This window comes from Diceros bicornis, chromosome 11 (genome assembly GCF_020826845.1).
Source record: "Diceros bicornis minor isolate mBicDic1 chromosome 11, mDicBic1.mat.cur, whole genome shotgun sequence".
NCBI lineage: Eukaryota > Metazoa > Chordata > Mammalia > Perissodactyla > Rhinocerotidae > Diceros > Diceros bicornis.
In genome coordinates, this window is record NC_080750.1 from 60981505 (window position 1) to 61001845 (window position 20341).

The following is a 20341-nucleotide window of genomic DNA, read 5'->3' on the forward strand; positions in this document are numbered from 1 at the left end:
TAATTGCTCAGTAATTATTTGTTGAATGAGTGAATAAATGTGTCGAGGTGATACTTGAAAACTGGAGTGAAAAAGATATTTTAATCGTTCCAAGTTAAACTTAGAAATTCCTATTAAAATTTAGTGTAACTATAAGCTGATGAGAAAATTTTAGTAAGAGGAATTAGGAGTGCTAATAAGTTTGAATGGAACCACAGGATTAAAATGGTAGCATATCAGAAATTCAAAAATGAAGGAAGTCTAGAGGCAAGATTGCAGTCAATATTAAAGCAATTTTTTTTTTTTTGAGGAAGATTGGCCCTGCGCTAACATCTGTTGCCAATCTTCCTCTTTTTCTTCCCAAAGCCACAGTACATAGTTGTGTATCACAGTTGTAGAGTTGTAGCTCCACTATGTGGGCCGCCACCTCAGCATGGCTTGATGAGTGGTGAGTAGGTCCACGGCCAGGATCCGAATCGGTGAATCCCGGACTGCTGAAGTGAAACGCACGAACTTAACTGCTACGCCACTGGGCCAGCCCCTAAAGCAAGTAGTTTTTTAATCTTTTTCACTGTGCTTTGCAGTAAGAAATAGATTTTATACTGAGAATGAGTACAATCATATGTACATGAGATGCCTACTGTATTTTCTATTCATTTTCTTCTATCATATCCTATCCAATGGGACATGCACAGTTTGAAAAACATCGATCTAGGCATGTTATAGGAGCCATGACAGTCTTTGCAAACTTATCCAAAGGACTAAGCATAACCCATCTTTTGTTCACCCTTTGTCTTTCTCTATAGTGGCTATCTATTGTTTTTGTTAACTCAGCATGGATTCACCCACTTTCTGGTAATGGCAGCATAATTTTCCTCTTGGAAACTAGTCCTCTTCTTATCTCAATCCACAGGGTTCAGGTCAATTTCCTGCCCACCTCTCCTGTCCCCCACCACTAATTCTACCAGCTCTGGGGGAGGCATGTCAGCTGATTCTGGTCAAGCAGATTAGCCATCTCTCTGACCACAAAGACTGTCTCAGTAGTTGGCACCTATGCTAAGCAAGGCCAATGAGCTCTGTTACCAAAAACAAGTCCTTGTTTTGCCAGACTGGAGCCTGGTGAGAATCAGGCTGTAGATCCTGGAACCCGTCATATGGAGAGAGCTACCTAGGAGGAAAGCTAACAAGAGGAAAGAGGTGGAGGACTGATGACGACATTTGTGACCCTGGATCCAATCACCTTTTCCCGTGCAACAGTAAATTCACCTTCTGAAATTCCAATGTAAGAAAAAAGCTACACTTGAAATGATATTTAGTATGTGAAATGACTTAAACTTTATTAAAAATTTACATTTTCACATCTCTTCAGTATCCTAAATTTATGAACAGATAGAGCAAAAACAGACAGAAATCATCACATAATCACTTGTATCTTAAATGGTACTAGTATCTAAAATTATTTTTATACAGGAAAATTAAGTTTGTTGGACATTTCAATGTCATTATCGAGTCTCAATGTTTTTTCAGTGTCCACATATTTTTAGTTTTGCGGCTCTGGGAGCCCTATTTCATTTATTATGAAAAATACACTTGAAAAAAATACAAATTATTTACATTAGGATATTCACTGAAAAGTACAATGAAGAAAACTAAGGCTACCCCCCTCCCAGATTTAATATTTATTTTTTTCTTAACAAGTATATAGAGATATCATATAACATAGATTTATTTAAAGCTATTTATAGAGGATAAGTTTTAATGTAAAATAACTTTTTAAAATATAGCATCTTTTTCAGTTTTACTCAGTATTTTTAAATGTCTGCATAGTTTATTGATTTGAAAAAAATTAATTCAAAGCACAATGTCTATTGAAGGCTGCCAGTACAAAGAATTATCCATAAATGAAAAGTTTACGCTTTCATTTCATACTGAAAATGTTACAGTAGAAAAATAAGTAAGATAAGTGATACTCCACATATCTCTATCATTCACTGGTCACTGCCACAATGTACAAACAAGTGTGTGCCTAATTATACAATTTATCTCTATTAGATGGTCACTGATGTTCATTTCTTGGTGTTTTTCAAATACATTATGTGAACATCTAGACAACAGTTATTCATATTCAAATTGCTCTTTAAAAGTGAAGACAACAGTTCTTAATGGCAGAATTAAAACAGAGCAAGATCTGACAACACTCCAGTACCTCTAGGAAATCCTTATCAATCTCACATGAATGGATTTTGCTTCAAGCTGGGAGCTCTGGAGTTGGCAGGCAAAGTCATCACTTCTACAATATTTCTATGAGGAAATGATTGATTTGGGAATCTCGTGCTTTCAACTATTATTAGCACTAATTATTGCTTGCAAATAGTTTTACACAAAGCAGGTGCGTTGAATGATCCTATCTTAAAATACCTGACAGGGAAAACAGCAAACATCACAGCTAGTTTTACTTCTTGTTATTTTGGCTTTGAGCCTACAAAAACATTTCCAGTTGAGGCTGTGACAAAATTGGTTTCTTCTCCTCAACAGCTATACATAGAACACTAAGTAACTTCTGGAGATTGGAAAACGAGTTTTATTGACAGGTAGGCACTTTTGAAATCAGTACAAAAAAGTAATCTGAAAAAAATTACATTCGTATTTTTTTTCTTAGTCAGTATATCTTAAACATAACATTGTAGGAGCATTAACTACCCTTTTTGCTATAACTGTTAAGAGTTTCATTCCTGAGATTTTTGGAGTCAATTACAGTTCTTAAAGTAAAGCAAAGAGGAAAGAAATGTTTTTCCCAGATGGGAGGCTGAACTATGGATCAACACCTCAGCCAGTTACTTTCTGTCATTTTTCCATACATCAGATTTTTTATTTGGGATATATTTACATTGCAATTGATTCATTAACTACTGGCCCCCAAATATACCACATCTTTAAAGAACTGAAAGATGGTATATAAGGAAAAGTTATTGTTACTAAACATTTGCCATTGTAGGTAGTCTCCCTCTTTAAAGTAGGAACATAGAAACAAAATGAGTTTTTTACATCTGGTTTGATTTAAATAATTCAAGTATCTCCTTTAAAAAATGATTCTGAAAAATATTAATATTTATGAACCACAAATTTAAATATATTTTCTTAAAGGCAGAATATTCCTTGAATATCCTTTGTTTTAATCATTACTTAGACTATAAAGAGCAAAACCTGGCTCTGGTCTACATCATATTTTTGATAGTTCCTAATTTTTTTTCTCTCTATATAGTTAACTAATCATTTAGAAAAAAATTAACATCAAACGCATGAAGGAAAGCTTCAAACGATAACATTTCATTTAAAAAGCTATATTCAAATGAAGATATGGTCTGCATATGTTATTTGTGCTTATTTTCAGTTATGGCTATATAACTGAAAAGTTATGGATATATAAGATGTTCACTGAGTTTTTGTGTGAAACGGAGTTGTATCATAGTCTTGAAAATGAATTCCCTTAGAAGTTGTGATCTTCATAATAGCGCCATTTAAAGCATCATCTTCAATGAGTGTTATTAATCCATTGGCAATCATTGATGGGCTGAAAATAAAGAAACATTGGTGTTTTAAAACTAAAGATGAGGCATAATTATCACTTCATTTTGAATTCTTTTTGAAGAATCTACTACCTTTAACATGTAATAGGGAAATGTATATCATGAAGCTATTGCTACCTCCATTTTTTATTCAGTTAGATATTAACTACATTATATGATAAATTTAGTGGTAGATTTCCATGCCTAACCTTCTGTCATTTTGACAGGAAGGATTTGTGAATTTATATTTGTTACATATATTGAGAAAATAATTATTTTCTCATCTTTGCCCTATCAGTAGAAGTATGTAGAGTAGAAGTATGAATAATTATAGCTAACATTTACTAAACGTCTATTATATGTTGCTGTTTTAAGTACCATACATGTACCAACTTATTTGTGGACTTTTAAAAGTCCCCTAAGTTTGTTTTAGTATTATCTCCATTTACATGTGAGAAAATTGAGGTGCCTAGAGGTTGACAGATAAGTTCATGGTGAGTGGTGGATCCAGGACTTGATTCTAGATGGTCTGGTTCCTTCAGCACAATAGCTATGACTCTGTACAGTGAAACTCTAACAGCTCTAACTCAGACATTGTTCACCAAACACCTGTGTGGATCAACTATTCCTTATGAAAATGGTTGAAGTCAGGGGGCCATATGAAATTTCACAAAGGGAATATGTGAATATTGCTTGGAACTTAGGCAGATAATGTATCATTGCTTCTAAAGGTAACTAAGCATCACCTTATAAACATCTGATTATGGCTAAAAAACATCTGATTATGGCTAAAGGTATTGATGCATTATTTATATCTCAAAGCACAATTCATAATGTACAAACATATTCTATTCAGAAACCCAGAAAAAATATTTTCTTTCAGAGAGTTCACCAAACCAAAACTTTGAAGCTTGCATTACTTTCTCAAATTTAAAAGCTTATTTTTTCCCTTTTTATTGCTTATGTCTAGATAATACTTTGCTCTACCATATAAAGGAAGAAAGGTATAGTTTTACTTACTCCAAAATTCCATAGAATTTCATCATATCCTTGATATGATCCTTATATTCTATATATTGTCCCATGTTTTCCTCTTTTTCAATGGATTCAAGGATGGGCGTATTAACAAAGCCTGGGCAAATGGCATTCAGTCTCACACCACTGTTCATAAGATTAGCTGCCATCTGCCAATTATAAGTAGAAGGTTGCAGGTTTCAGTAGTTTTGTAAACGTATAGCATAGGACAAACTGATAAAGCTATTTAAAAGACTCTGATGTGAAAAATACTAGTCAGATATCTTTCTAGTTATATAACAATGACAATGTTAAGGTTGACTGATAGCAGAAAGTAAAAGAATATATATCTAAAGTGCTGAATTAATCCCTGAAAGCCTCACTTACTTAATTTTTTTAAATCAATACTATTGGGAAACTCCTGAAAATACTTAATTACCTAAGCTGCTCTTATCTACTGAATGCTGCAGGACCTGAAAGTAAGAAGCTGAGGCTTAGAATTAATATCACAAAGTGTTTTTTCAAAGATTGGGGTTGTATAACAGAGAATATTTGCTTAAAAATCACTGTTAGTGGAAAGTTTTAGGACTTTGATTGATTCTACATATACTCTTAATAATCTGCACTATCCAGAAGACGATTTCAGTATTTTCAGGTTAACATTCTTTGGCTTAATTTTGAACCTACTGATTTTATTTGAACTATTTGTAAAACAAAATGTAGTCAATCCTCATGATTTGTGGATTCCATTTGCTTACTTGCTAAAACTTATTTGTAACCCCAAAACTCAATACTCAGGGAGCTTTGTGGGGTCATCTGTGGACATGCAAAGAGCATTGAGAAATTTAAGTTGCCTAACTCGGATGTTGCAGCTGAGGTCAAACAAACAACGTTCTGCTTTCTTGTTTCAGCTCTTATAGTATAAACAAGTGTCCTTTCTGCAGTATATTTAGTCCATGTTTTTCTCATTTTCCTTGGTGATTTTGCAATTTAAAATGCCCCCCAAGCATAGTGCTGCAGTGCTGTCCACTGTTACTAAGTGTATGAAGGCTGGGCTGTGCTTTATAGAGAAAACACTTAGAGAAGCTTCCTACAGGCATGAGGTATAAGCACTGTTGGCCTTGAGTTCAATGTTAATACATTTTAATTAAGGTATCTTTAAATAGAAATTCACATAAAACTAGATTACGTATTGATTGGTTGATCAAAATGTTGTGACCAGAGGTTCACAGGAACTTAACCCTGTATTTCCCCTAGAAGCAGTGGTTCAGTATTTGCTATTCAGTGTTTGCAAGTGATTTTATAGAACTATTGCAAATAATGAGAACTGACTGTACAAATTTCCAGTCTTGTAAATATAAAATTTCTGGTCTTTAAGATTTAATCTGCTTTTTTTTTTTTTTGTGAGGAAGACCAGCCCTGAGCTAACATCTGATGCCAATCTTCCTCTTTTTTGCTGAGGAAGACTGGCCCTGGGCTAACATCCGTGCCCACCTTCCTCTACTTTATATGGGACGCTGCCACAGCACGGCTTAACAAGCGGTGTGTCGGTGCACACCCAGGATCCAAACCGCCAAACCCCGGGCTGCTGCAGCGGCAGAGTGTGCGCACTTAACCCCTTGCACCACCAGGCCAGCCCCTTAATCTGCTTTTTAATAGCTTTATGTCTTTGCAAATTAAATAAAAATTTCCAATCAATTTAAATTAAGATTGTTGAGAGCTGCTTCTTTTCCTTTTGAAGAAGTGTGTGAACATTTACCATTTACCCATTGGTTTTCTCCATCCCTATGTTTCTTCTCTTGTTGATATTTTCCTCTTCCTCTGTCTGGCCCCTCTCTTTGTCTCCCAACTGTTCTTCCCTCTTCTACCCTTGCCCTCTCCAATACATTCTCCAACTAGCAGCCAGAATAATCTTCTTAAAATGGAAATCTGATCTTGTCACTCTTGTATATAAAAGACTTATTGATGGCTGCACTTAGAATAAAATTTAAGCTCATTACTGGGGCCCCTAACCCCCTTTCTGTCTGGCTCCTGCTTACATCTCCAGTCATCCCTCATCCTACTTTCCCCTTGCTCATCCAGCTCCATTGAAGCTGCCCTGTTTTCAGTTATTATGAAAACGCAAGCATTCTCGCGTCACGCTATCAACGCATGTGGTCAATTAGGTCTAAAATATTTTTCCAAGCTCTGTGCACCTTTCACCCTAGGCCTCCGTGGAGACATCGTCCTTGACCACTCTACCAAGTGAATGCCCGCCGCCCTGCCCCTCCTGCCCACCTTCATGCTCTCACTCATTTTTATCACATTCCAGCAATAGGTAATGTCTGGAGCACACTGCATACTCTACTTAGGAAGCCTGAAGTTAATAATGAAGCCTGAAGTTAATAATGTTTAAATTGGGGGTCAATTTTATTCTTATTATTTTTTTGTGTATGTGAGGAAAATCAACCCTGAGCTAACATCCGATGCCAATCCTCCTCTTTTTTGCTGAAGAAGATTGGCCCTGGGCTAACATCCGTGCCATCTTCCTCTACTTTATATGGAATGCCGCCACAGCATGGCTTGACAAGTGATGCATCGGCGAGCGCTGGGATCCGAACCTGTGAACCCTTGGCCACTGAAGTGGAGCGCGCGCACTTAACCACTGCACCACCGGGCCAGCCCCTGGAGTCAATTTTAAAAATAAAGAATATCTTCCCATTATTTATCCTTAGGATATTTTTCAATAACACATCATGTTTAGAATCTACTTCATTTAAAAAATTCTTGATTTGGTCCTTCATGTGATCTGAAAACTATTTTTTATAATAAAGATTGAAGTATAATATTACTTTTGTGTCTTTTAACCAGATGTATTGAACTCTGCATTTATTCCCCTGTACTTTATAGAATGCATGTCTCATATTGTACAGAAGGAGAAAAAGAGATATCGCGCTTGTTATGTCCTCACCGCTGCTGAGCGTGTGAATCCAATTATGCCATGCTTCGAGGCACAATAAACAGGCTGTTGTGCAACAGGCATGAGCCCTGAAACAAATAAAAAATTTAAACAATTTTATTAAAAAATAAGCAGACAAAACCCAGTAATTGCAACATAAACGAATAATTTGTGCCTGTTCCCTTTTAAGATCAATCTAGAAAATACAATAAAACAATCACCAGACAACTTTGTAAAACTCACTAGTCGTAGCATAGTTTATTCCTTCCCTGACCTCTACCGTACTGTCCAGAATTTATGGTAGGGAAGTTATAGCCTAGGGATGCAGCCAAGAGTGATATTAAGTTTTTCTGTCTTCCTGACTTTCTGTCAAGAGAAGTCAATGTAATCTAAAACACAAAAATGATCATCTTTATTTATTTATTTATTTTTTTGTGAGGAGAACTAGCCCTGAGCTAACATCCGATGCCAATCCTCCCCTTTTTTCTTGAGGAAGAGTGGCCCTGAGCTAACATCCGTGCCCATCTTCCTCTACTTTATATGGGACGCCACCACAGCATGGCTTACCAAGTGGTGCGTCGGTGCGCGCCTGGGATCCGAACCTGCGAACCCCAGGCTGCCGAAGCGGAGCGCACACACTTAACTGCTTGCGCCACTGGGCTGGCCCCAAAAACGATCATCTTTAAATCCAGTAAGTTACCACCTAATTTTCAGTTTTTAAGTCCAGATTTTAAAAAGTATATATTTTAGGAGCCGGCCTGGTGGCGTAGTGGTTAAGTCATGTGCTCCACTTCAGTCGCCTGGGGTTCGCAGGTTAGGATCCCGGGCATGGACCTACGCACTGCTTATCAAGCCATACTGTGGCAGGCATCCCACGTATAAAGTAGAGGAAGATGGGCACGGATGTTAGCCCAGGGCCAATCTTCCTCAGCAAAAAGAGGAAGATTGGCAACAGATGTTAGCTCAGGGCTAATCTTCCTCAGCAAAAAAAAAAAAAAATAATATATATATATATATATATATATATATATATATATATATATATATATTCTACATTTTTTAAGACTTCCAAATGGCTGAGTTTAAATTGCTTAAATGAGATTTGGAGATTATTATTTGTCTTTGCTATAAATTAGTATGCATTTCCCTGTCACCAATGGCACTGAATGATGCCTCTAAGTGTTTAAGAATATTAAAATTTAATTTGGGCCGGCCCTGTGGCTTAGCAGTTAAGTGCGTGCGCTCTGCTGCTGGCGGCCCGGGTTCGGATCCCAGGCGCACACTGACGCACCGCTTCTCCGGCCATGCTGGGGCCGTGTCCCACATGCAGCAACTAGGAGGATGTGCAACCATGACATACAACTATCTACTGGGGCTTTGGGGGGAAAAAATAAATAAATAAAATCTTTAAAATTTAATTTCTTTTGATTTTGGTCTGTAGTAGATACCAAGATCTTCTCGCCCTATGAACTGAGAAAAGAAAATAAAAAATAAAAACGTGGTCCTATTTTATTTCCATTCATAATTATGTACTTAACAACAAAATTCAAGCAATTTTAGAGTTGGTTTAATTTTCCATATATACACAATAGTAACTGTTCAAAAATATGATTAAATTCATAGGTCTGGAGAAAAAGTAGTACTACAGCAGGTAAAGCATCTTCCCCTACCTACTGGCTCAACCCTCCAAAAAGGAACAAAACAAGAAAAGCCTATTTTACTGTAGTGACTATTACTATCAAGCTTATTTCTCATAATAGTCAATTCTCTATCTAATCAACAGTGAAACCTTTAACTAGAGCCATTTGTATATTTCGGTTTTTAACCAATTTCTTGAATTAACTCATTTTAACATTTTAAAAATTTTTGATTTCTCTGAGTCAGGAAACAGTGATCCCTGATTACTATAATTTTATTAATATCAAATGTCATGCTAACAATAGTAAATTAGTCTGCTGAGACATGCTCATCTCCATCCAGCTAACTAGTCCTAGAACACCCACCAGTCAGTTGAGCATGTGGTGCCAAAGTTCAGCAATAAATGCAGACCTCAACCACTCCCTGGGTGCCTGCCAGGTCTCACTTTATAAAGAATGTTTGCTCAAGAGCAGTTTAAATCCCTGAGGATGGTAGATCACACGTAGTGGGTCCACCCAACGATCTCCAAGTACTGTAACATGTGGCTCTTTCCTTGTTTTGTTTTTTTTTAGATTAAGTAAAATATATAAGTTAATTAAGTTCGTTGGTGTCAGTCAACAAGAATTTATGATGCCTCCACAGGGTAACCAGGTGTATTAGGAGTTTGAGATAAAGGGAATAAATAGGTACAGCCAGGCATTGCTGCTTCTTGCTCTTCGAAGCTAGTCATCATTTTACTCCTTAAATGTTTATGAGACAAAAGCAGTGCTTGTAGGATGGTGTTCATGGACTGCAGGAAATGCAGAGTGAACCTTAATTAGAGATAAGCTAGTTGACACAGCCAGAAAAAGCGCAAGGACGCTGTTCACAAATGTTGTCAAAGATGAATTTGGAATGAATTTTTGTTGCATATGTGGAAGTACTGAACTTCTGAACCCAAGCTAGTTCAAAGTGTCACAGAAGTGAAATAAATCAAATACTGTTATGTTAGTTCTGTTTAAAAAGCAAGCACAAAGCATACACTTTCCTTTCAAGGTAGAACTATAAATGCAACCAGAATGTGAAAGAATTTGTCTGCATTTTTAAAGTGGCGCTTGCTTTTATGAATCTTGTTGTAACATTCTAATGACATTTTCCCTGTTATCCTGCAAAATGTTTACCTTGCATTGCTTTCACTTTCTAATATTAGATCAAAGCTGCATAAATCAATTTCAGACATTCAGAAATCAAGCGTCCTTTTTTCTTTTTTTTACAGTTTTCTTGAGGTATAATTGACATACAATAAACTGCATATATTTCAAGTGTACGGTTTGGTAAGTTTTTTTTGACATATGTATACACCCATGAAACCACGACCACCATCAAGATAATGAATGTATCCATCACCCTAAAAGTTTCCTCATGCCCCTTACCATCCCTTTCTTCTGCTTTTCCCCTCCCCCAGGCAACCACTGATCTGCTTTGTGTCACTAGAGATTAGTTTGCCTTCTCTAGAAGTTTATATACATGTAATCACATAGCGTAAACTCTTTTTTGGTCTGACTTCTTTCACTCAGGATAATTACCATGAGATTCATCTATGTTGCAGTGTGTATCAATAGCTGATTTCTTTTTCTTTTTCTTTTCTGAATAGTATTCCACTGTAAGGATATACCCATCAATTGCATATACATTCACCTGTTGATAGATATTTGGGTTGTTTCCAGTACTGAGGTATTACAAATAAAGAGAATTCTATTTTTCAATTATTTTATTTAGGCAAGTTGTAGTTAATTTAGTTATTAAGTAGAGAGTTTTTCTATATCCCCCAGCACATGTAGATTTTAACTGTTGCTTCTGATGTTTTGAACAGATAGGGTGGGTTAGTGATCTGCGGTACTTTTTCCTCAACTTGCCAACTGACTTTTAATGTAGAAATGTACTATTTTTACCTCAGTTTGCTGCTTTGAAAAGGGAAGCTAAATGGTGGGAGAAAAGCTTTTTTTTTTAAAGTTTTTATTTTTCTTTTTGACAATGATTTTAATTGGGGTGGAAATATTTAAGAAAGCCAACATTTTCTATTGGATCTCAAGACTCATTTTTCCTTTATAAGTATAATATTATTGCTATTGTGGTTTAGCTTCAGTATTGGTTAACCATAATTCTGTTATTTACCTTAGACCCACAACAACAACATATGTTGTTTCTGTGTGCTTCAAAGAAAAATGGTTTCTGAGGCTGGTAATCAGGGTTAGCACATGGAACTGTGCAGGGTGTGTATGGTATGACTCTGGGGACACCATTCACATGGTAGTTTGTGTAAACTGTGCCCCTAAAAGTTCCTGCAATTTACAACCTGCACAACTATACATGGCAGCCCTCTGGTAGAGGAGGATGACTGAGCAAAAGAGACTGAGAAGGACGAACCAGTGGAGGTAGGAAGAAAACAAGGTAAGCATTGTGTCACAGAAATTAAAGATGGAAGTATTTTAAGAAGCCTAGAGTAGAGTGGTTACTGTTATCAAGTGCAGAATCAAATGAGAATCTCTCTCTTTGAGATATGAACATGTCTTGATATCACTTGTCTAAAAATAGCACCTCTCTTGGTCTCATATCTTTCTCCAGCTACCACTCCATTTCTCTTGACAACAGGAAGTACTCAAAAAGAGTTGTTATATTCATTGTCTCTATTCTCTTCACCTCCCATGTGCTCCTCAACTCACTCTAATTAGGCTTTCATCTGACCACTCAAGTCAAACAGATCTTATGGAGGTTGCCAATGACAAACAACTTGCTAAGGCTAAATCTCTTGTCTTCATTTTGCTTGATACCTTCCTCAGCAGCAACCAAGACAGTTAATTATGCTGTTCTTGAAACACTTCCCTCTATGCTGGTGACCTTCTCTCTCACACTCACTAGCAGCAACCTCCCCACATCCTTTGCTGGCTCCTCCTCAGTGACCAGACCCGGAAACATGCTGGAGAACTCCAGAGCTGTGCCTGGCCCTCTTTGCTTTTCTATGCACACACTCTTTCCCTAAGTGACCTTATCCTCTCCTGTGGATGAAATTCATTCTCTCCATGTCTCTCTCTCATACACATACACACACACACACGATTCTCAAATTTAAATTCCAGATCTCTAGCCAGGATCTCTTACTCTGTCTCAAGCTCCAGAGAGGGAACTTTGGGTTATTTGCTGACATATTTCCTATTAGTTTTCTTTCCTTAAAACATGGTGTGTGCTAATTCAAAAGGTTTTATAGGAGTGAATTCATTTTAGAAATATGTGTTTGGTACCAATTAAGTGCCAAATAAAATGAAAACAAGTTTTAAATACAGTCAATTAAAATGTATAAAACCAATGGGGGGGGGCTGGCCTGGTGGCGCAAGCGGTTAACTGCTCGCGATCCGCTGCCGTGGCCCAGGGTTCTCCGGTTCGGATCCTGGGCATGCACCGACACACTGCTTGTCAAGCCATGCTGTGGCAGTGTCCCATATAAAGTAGAGGAAGATGGGCATGGATGTTAGCCCAGGGCCAATCTTCCTCAGCAAAAAGAGGAGGACTGGCATCAGATGTTAGCTCAGGGCTGACCTTCCTCAGAAAAAAAAAAAAAAAAACTAATGGTAGGACCACTATTTTATCATAATGTTACTTCTTGTAATATTTAACCATTAAAAAATGTCCTTTTAGTGGAATTCATCTAGAAGGATTATAGTGCAGTGGTTTGGACTCTGTATGCCAGACTGGCTGAACTCATCTTGACTCCACCACAGTGAGCTATGTTAACCTTTGGAGGGGTAACTGCTGTGCACCACGTGTTTTTCTTCTGTGAACTACAGTAGTTAAGTAATAGTAGCTACTGTGAATCTTGAATGAGCTAACTACATAAAATACTTAAAACAGTGCCCGGCATATAATAAGTACTACTATTTGCTATTATTTTTATATAAATATAAAGTTAATTATTTTTCCTTAAGATGAAACATCTCAAAGTCTTATTTTATTGACTTATTTACCTGTTTATCCACATGGTACCTTTTTATGAAAATGTATCTTTTGCACTACAATGCCACAAATCTGGTACAGTGTCCTAACTTGGTTTGGTTTCTGAACCTTGGCAAATTGTGGACTGTTGCTAATCCTAATTCAAAAGCATTTATAGAAGTACATTCATTTAAGAACAATGTATTTAGTACCTTTTAAGTACAAAGGATAATGAAGTAGTATTTTAAATATACTCTATTGAAATGTGAAAAACCAATAGGAGGACCCCTGGTGCACGGGTAGGGTAGAACTTCATTGGTTGAACTGCCAGATCACCCCATCCGACTTCACAGAGAGTTTTGCCAGTATAATAACTACAGGTCCAGTTGCTAGAATGAATTTGGGTTTTTTAAATTTTGCAAATTAATTCCCATATGCACAGGGAAATTATTTGTCTTAAGGTTAAAGGATTTAAGAACAACAACAAAACAAAGGATTGTGACAAGGAGAGAGCAGTCTCTCAAGAAATGTCATTTTGTTTAATGTTGTGAGAAATCTTGTGTTAAAAATGGATACTTTATATTAAAAAAGTTAAGAACAAGTTTTTCAATACTTATTCTGGGCCTGGCATTGTGCAAATTTACTTATAGAATTGCAAAATGGCGCTCTCCAAAATATAACACATCTAATTAGTAGCAGGTTTATGTCTGTTATAAACAGACATAGATTTAGATCGTAGATTTAGGAAAAAGTTATCACTAAAGGGAGAACTTCTACCCATAGAGAAATATTTTCTACAGCCACTCAGGATAATAACACCAACAATAATATTATTTGATGATAATAACACCAAAAGCACTGACAAGATAATTATAAAAAAATTTTAAATACCTGAAAATTACATATGCAATTATAGAACAAATAAGGAAGTCATTTAGAAAAAGAGAATATCATTTCCATCTGCACTTTAGGTCAATATCTTGAATATTCTTTCTACTTATATTTACAACAGATAACTTTAATCTCTATATCTCATAGAAGGTAAAAACTCAAAAAGATTTTGTGCATATAACTGAAATCTGCTCAGACAGGGCAATTGTACTGAATTCTCAAACACATTTTCTTTTAAATGGATAGAAACCATGTAAAATAGACTATACAGAAGTGCTTATGAAATTCAACGTGGGAAAATAAATTGAGAATTTAAAGACACTGTTCTTTGCATGATAAACTTGAGCTCAGCAGCTGTGCCAAAAAGCAGAAATCTGAAACCTTCACATTTTCTTCATAATCAAAACAGAAACTGTTTACCCACCTGTCTGTTTTTAGCTGTAACTTCTCTAATATGAGAAAAAAAGGGAGAACTACTGAGAATCTACTTATCTACGTTCGTGCAGAAAGCTGACCAAAGTAACTGGTGGACTTCCTCATTATGTGATGTTTCCACATACCAGAACACCTTATCTGATGTGGCTTTTTTCCCTTAGTCTCATGTTTGCCATTAACAAATCATGTTTTAAAGTGTGACATGACATAAAGAGGGGCATAAGCTTTCATACAACTACTACGTCTTCTATAAAAAAAATCTTTCCAGGGGCCGGCCCGGTGGCGCAAGCGGTTAAGTGCACGCGCTCCACTGCGGCAGCCCGGGGTTCGCTGGTTCGGATCCCGGGCGCGCACAGACGCACTGCTTGGTAAGCCATGCTGTGGCGGCGTCCCATATAAAGTGGAGGAAGATGGGCACAGATGTTAGCCCAGGGCCGTCTTCCTCAGCAAAAAAAGAGGAGGATTGGCGGATGTTAGCTCAGGGCTGATCTCCTCACAAAAAAAAAAAAAAAAAAAAAAAAAATCTTTCCAGGGGGCCGGCCCGGTGGCGCAAGCGGTTGGGTGCGCGCGCTCCGCTGCGGTGGCCCGGGGTTCGCTGGTTCGGATCCCGGGCACGCACTGACGCACTGCTTTGGCAAGCCATGCTGTGGCGGCGTCCCATATAAAGTGGAGGAGGATGGGCACGGATGTTAGCCCAGGGCCGTCTTCCTCGGCAAAAAAAGAGGAGGATTGGCGGATGTTAGCACAGGGCTGATCTCCTCACAAAAAAAAAAAAAAAAAACTTTCCAGAAAGGTAACTTTGTCTGTTAAAAATTAACTTTGTTAATTCTCAGAAAGTTGCTCCTAACGTTCCACCAAAATCCTCCTTCTTAAAAGTTCAGTCATCGCCTGTGCTGTGATCAGAGGAAACTGAGATGAACTTCCTTAGCCACTCAAAGAATATCCATATGCAAACTAGAGGCTGGCTCCTCGAAGCGTGGTCCAAGGACCAACATCAGAATTTCAGGACCCACCCCAGACCTACTGAGTCAGAGTCTGCATCTGAACAAAGTCCCTAGGTAATGTCTATGTATGTTAAATTCTAGAAGACTAATCATTTCCTAACAGTCTTTTTTTCACCGTGGCTAGGAAACCCTAAATCTTTTATCCATTCCTCAAAAGGCCAATTTATAAATATTTAATCTTTCCTACTGATTCCTTTTAGTCTGTGTCTTAATAATTTCAAGTCATAAGACAGCAAAATGAACACCATGAAGAACTTTGCCAGTCCTAAACAAGAAAGGTGGCTCACATATTCATAACAGCTGGCATCTGACCAATTAAAAGCCAGATAACGTTAAGTTCATCAATTCCATGACATACGCTAAAATATAGCAAAATAAAATTACTTTTATTATTAATTCTAGTGCTAATTCTCACCACATTTTCCAAGTAAGGTAGCCTGTTTGGGATTAGTTGGTCAACTATAAATTGGAGATGATTAAATTGACCTCTACTGTAGGGACTGGTAAAAGTTAAATGTGATGTAATATAGCCAATAGTTTATCACAATGCCTGGAAATTGGCAGGTGCTAAATATGTTAGGCCCCCTTCCTTATATCAAGAATATTTGCAGAGAGTGGTACCACATGATTTTCTTACTTTTGGCCTGGAGATGAAGGAAGGTGATCAATGCTTTAAGTCACCTGAAATTTCTGGTCTGTTGTGACATTCCAGTCCAACTACTGCTCTTCAGGCCATGGGAGTACCCACGCCTTGCAACTCAGTATCATGTCTCTGTTTAAATAGCCCATGCTACGCTAAGGATTTCATTCTGCCACATTGATAAGAGATACAGATATATAGCTTTTGGGGTAGAAACTTTGCCTAATTACTGTTATATCCCCGTTTCCTTTCTGTAAATGCTCAACATGTGTGATTGAATTTGTTACTTAAAGTGGTAACTTTAGCACTTCCTCATTAATACAAACTGCAAGATAATTATATTATTTTAGATAAAACTTATAGCTCAAGTGAGTACGTCACTGGCCTGGTATTGAAGACATGCTAAAAAAAAATTCTATATTTTTCAAGTGTTATTTTGAGACTCTAACATTCTCAACGCAGAGTAAATAAGACTGTCATAGGATCTCTCACAAAATCTCCTGCCACTGAATGACATGCTTAAAGGCGCAGAGAAAGCCCCTAGTGAGCACCAAGACCTCAGTAGTTGATGGTGTAGGCAGATCAGAGTGGACTGGTAGGCAGATGCCTTTTCCTGTGATAACTACATTGTCCTTTCCACAATTTGAAGCAACTAAGGATATAAGAAGCACACTTGATTCTTAAGGGATGTCTTATGGGAGCACAGCTGTTTAATAATCTGCATCAAACCAGATCTCACTCTTTCTGTTGTTTCTTCCAACTTTTTCTTTTATAATAGTTAAGGATGTGACAAAAGTCAGTGCAGATTTATATATGATGTTTACAAACAAAAACTCGTGTAGCAGAGTCCATGTGGTTAACAATGATCAGAACAACTCCTGTGACTCTGGACAGGCGCACACCCTTCCCTCACTCTGCTGAGGAATCACTCTCCACTTGAACTACTCCTCTGTTTGTCAAACTTATTAATTGCATCTGATACTTGGTCTGCGTCAGTGGTCATTACTCATTGACTTCTCTGCCCAAACCAGTGTGTCGGCTTAAAGGTTTACTATGACAGTGAAGGACTCCACTGAATTTATGCCAGAGATCACGAGGATAGACTGTGGTTGGGTTTAATATTACCCACAGCTATTCCTTTAATAGAGTGAGCAGTGGGACGAAAAACAGGAAAAAATCTATGAGGAAGAAAAGTTTGGAAAACACAAAGAAGCAAACATTAGAAATACTTTTCCTACAATTTTGTCAATTATACCTCAATAAATCCGGGGAAAATAAAGAAATACTTTGACTCTGGTAACTCCTCAAAGACTTTTTTGGTCATCTGACCTCCACCAACATGTTATGACCTGAAGTGTATAAAATTATTTGTAACATTTCTAAGGAAAGTGTGAAGACTGAGAGATCCACATTTATCTTCTTTTGCTATTAAAAAATCCTGAATTTCTATCAAACTAATCTCATTACGGGAAGAATAGAAGCTCTTAGTGAGTGGATAAAGTACAAGACAATACATTTTAATACTCTTTCTGAGATGAGGGCACCTTGGTGACAAAGCTCTCGGAGGGAGGAGAGATAGCAGGGCTGTCCAGATTGGCCAGTGGTAACTAGGAAACAGTATAAATGCACCAGGTGTGGGATCAGTGCCCTCCCTTCATAAGAAGGAAGGTACCAAATCAAGCAGAATGGACAAAGATAAACTATTTAACCATTATAAATAGAGTTACCCTGCAAGTCGGGAGGAATATCAAAGAGACAAGCAGTCTGGCATGCTATGATATGCATTAAATGTTGAGTGCCAGAAACTGATCTTATCATTGAATTTAAATCCATTCACTGTTTTATCTGCATGATTAGAGAAAGATCCACACATGGCTCCAAATATTGGCTCTGAGATAGGTAGGAAGAGAATTAACACCCAGGGGTGGGTAATGTGATAAAGCAAGCTCTCAGCCAAGAAAGCAAAGTGGATGTCTAATTGTAATCCTTAAATCGCTCTTCTCAATGGCGTGTTTTGACTTGTGACTTTGCTAAGCTCCCCAAATGTTCTCAGGGATTTACTATGGATGTCAAATGGGGCAAAAACTTAAAAGATTAGTTTAGTACTGTAGTCTTGAGATTAAAGCTGTGCCCAGGAGGCTGAAGATACTAGCAAATTACACTGCTTTAACCACGTTATAGGAATTGAGTTTCTTTTACTTCACAGTTAGGCTAAGATAGACACAGACAGAGAGATAGATTAACAGACAAACTCATAGATAGATGAGAGAGAGAATCTAATGGTTAAGACATAAGGGGCCTTGTATCAGGCTGCTTGCCTGTGAATTCCAGCTCTACTGCTTCCTTACTGTGTAAGCTTGTGCAAAACACTTTCCTGTCTTGGTTTCCTCATCTGCAAAATAGCTACTATAGAATCTGCTTCACAGGGATGTTATAAGTATTAAATGAGATAATGCACACACACAGTGTTTAAAATAGTATCATGCAAAGAGTGAGTGCTCAATGAATGTTGTTACTATATATTTAAATATTTTTATTGGATAAAAGGCAGTACTACATTGCATTTCCCTATTTATTCTTTTTGGGGGAAGTAAGCCTCCTTTTATGGTACAGAATCTCTCCCAGAGAGTCCTAAATTGATCCAACCCTGAGGCCTTCCAGCCTTCCTGAGAAAGAAATCAGTGCCTCCAATGACATAATGGCAAGGAGCTCCCTGGAGTGGTCATGGTTCTCCAAGCTTTGCTAGCCCTCTTAGCCTTAAAAGAGAATCCATAGAATTATTTCTTGATCACCACACCAGGTTTTTTCACATTTATATTTTTAATAAAATATTACATATTTCTTTTTAATTCTCCAATTGTTTATATATTTTTTTCTCATGATTTTATTTCAAAATAGCGTAGATTTAGCCTTGACAATTTGCCTTTAGGGTTTCAGCCTCCCAGAATCTAAAATTTGGCCCTCTCTGGGGCCAAATATCTCTGTAAGTATTGCCCATGCTCTCACCTTTTAATGTATCCTTATAATTGAAATGTTATAATTTATAAGTAGATGTCATATTAGAAAAAATAACCAGATGACCCTGAATAATTTACAGAACTAGGTCTATAATAACTTTAGGGATGTCATTTTGCCTTTAAGTGACCCAGAAAAGGAGAAGCTAGTCTATTTTTGAGAACTTTTAAGGAAGAGAATTTTTGTCTCCACTGGTGCTAGGTTTACAATAGTTTAAGGGCCATCTGACAATGATTCCCAGAGGCATGAGAAAAACGCTGAGAATCCGATACTGGTGTGGTCACAGGTACCTCCAAACCTGACTCCTCAAATACTACAGGAGCCGGGAGGTGGAGGACAGGGTGAGGGGTGGGGAATGCCTAGTCTGAAACCAACCAGATAATTTAAGAGAGTCTCACTATTTTTGGACATGAATAGTTTAGACTTGCTGTCAATACTGATTAGACGTCTAAAACTTCATAATTTCACTTGAACTATTCAAGAACCACCGATGACTATTTTTTCTAGAACTTTAAAAGTAAAGCCACCTGGCTAAGTTGCTCCAAAAGTTCCTGCCAAACGTTTATAGCTAATATTGAGAAATGTGGTAAATCACACTGCCCTAAATAAAACATAGTTTGGATTGCATGTTGTGGCAAAGATGATTTCCCTCCACTGAAATCCATTCTTTCCTCAGGCACACAGCTAGACGACATTTCCCAAAATCTCATAGTTAGGTGAGCCATGAGATTAGATCTATACTGGAACATGAGCAGAAGTCACTTTTGCCATTACTGGGCTGGGGATTTTAGAAGAGCAGCTGTGCCTGCTCAGTGTTCTCCTTCTCTTTCTGTTGGAGAGAAAGGAGTCCACCAGTGCCAGCATAACCTTGGAAGCCCCATGTTGAAGAGCTTCTGCCAGCCTGCTTTTCCAAATGACTGCATATAGAAGAGGTTCCCTGCAACATGAATCTTACCCTGGGCTGCTACGTTAGTGATCAATAGGCTTATACTATATTTAAGCCATTCCATGTTTGGGTCTATTTATTACAGCAGGTTAGCACTGAAGGGTGGCAGAATATGCCACCCTAAAACATCCCACTTTGGCATAAGGATTATTTTGAGGTAAAAGCACCTGAAAAAATAGCAGGTGCAAGTAGGGCACTCTGACCTTCCCTTTTCTTCCTGAAAGCTGGAGCTAAAACTCCAGTGTAAAAGATGCCCTCCCTATACTGGGAGGAAAGAAACATTCTTACCACCAGAGACCAGGAGTCCAG

The 20341-nt window shown here is 37.6% G+C and overlaps 1 protein-coding gene across 2 annotated transcripts in view; it reads right to left on the reverse strand.

Annotated features, from left to right (window-relative positions):
- Nucleotides 1-2926: 2926 nt before the first annotated feature.
- HPGD (15-hydroxyprostaglandin dehydrogenase) overlaps nt 2927-20341 on the reverse strand; it is a 29992-nt gene continuing 12577 nt past the window's right edge. The window contains exons 5-7 of one of the 2 annotated variants that reach the window (XM_058550376.1): nt 7510-7586; nt 4566-4729; nt 2927-3550 (exon numbers count right to left, since the gene is read on the reverse strand). In XM_058550376.1, coding sequence (XP_058406359.1) covers nt 3412-3550; nt 4566-4729; nt 7510-7586 — 380 coding nt within the window. In that variant the 3' untranslated portion in view covers nt 2927-3411. The remainder of the gene's footprint in view (nt 3551-4565; nt 4730-7509; nt 7587-20341) is intronic. The other variant, XM_058550377.1, reaches the window with a different exon arrangement.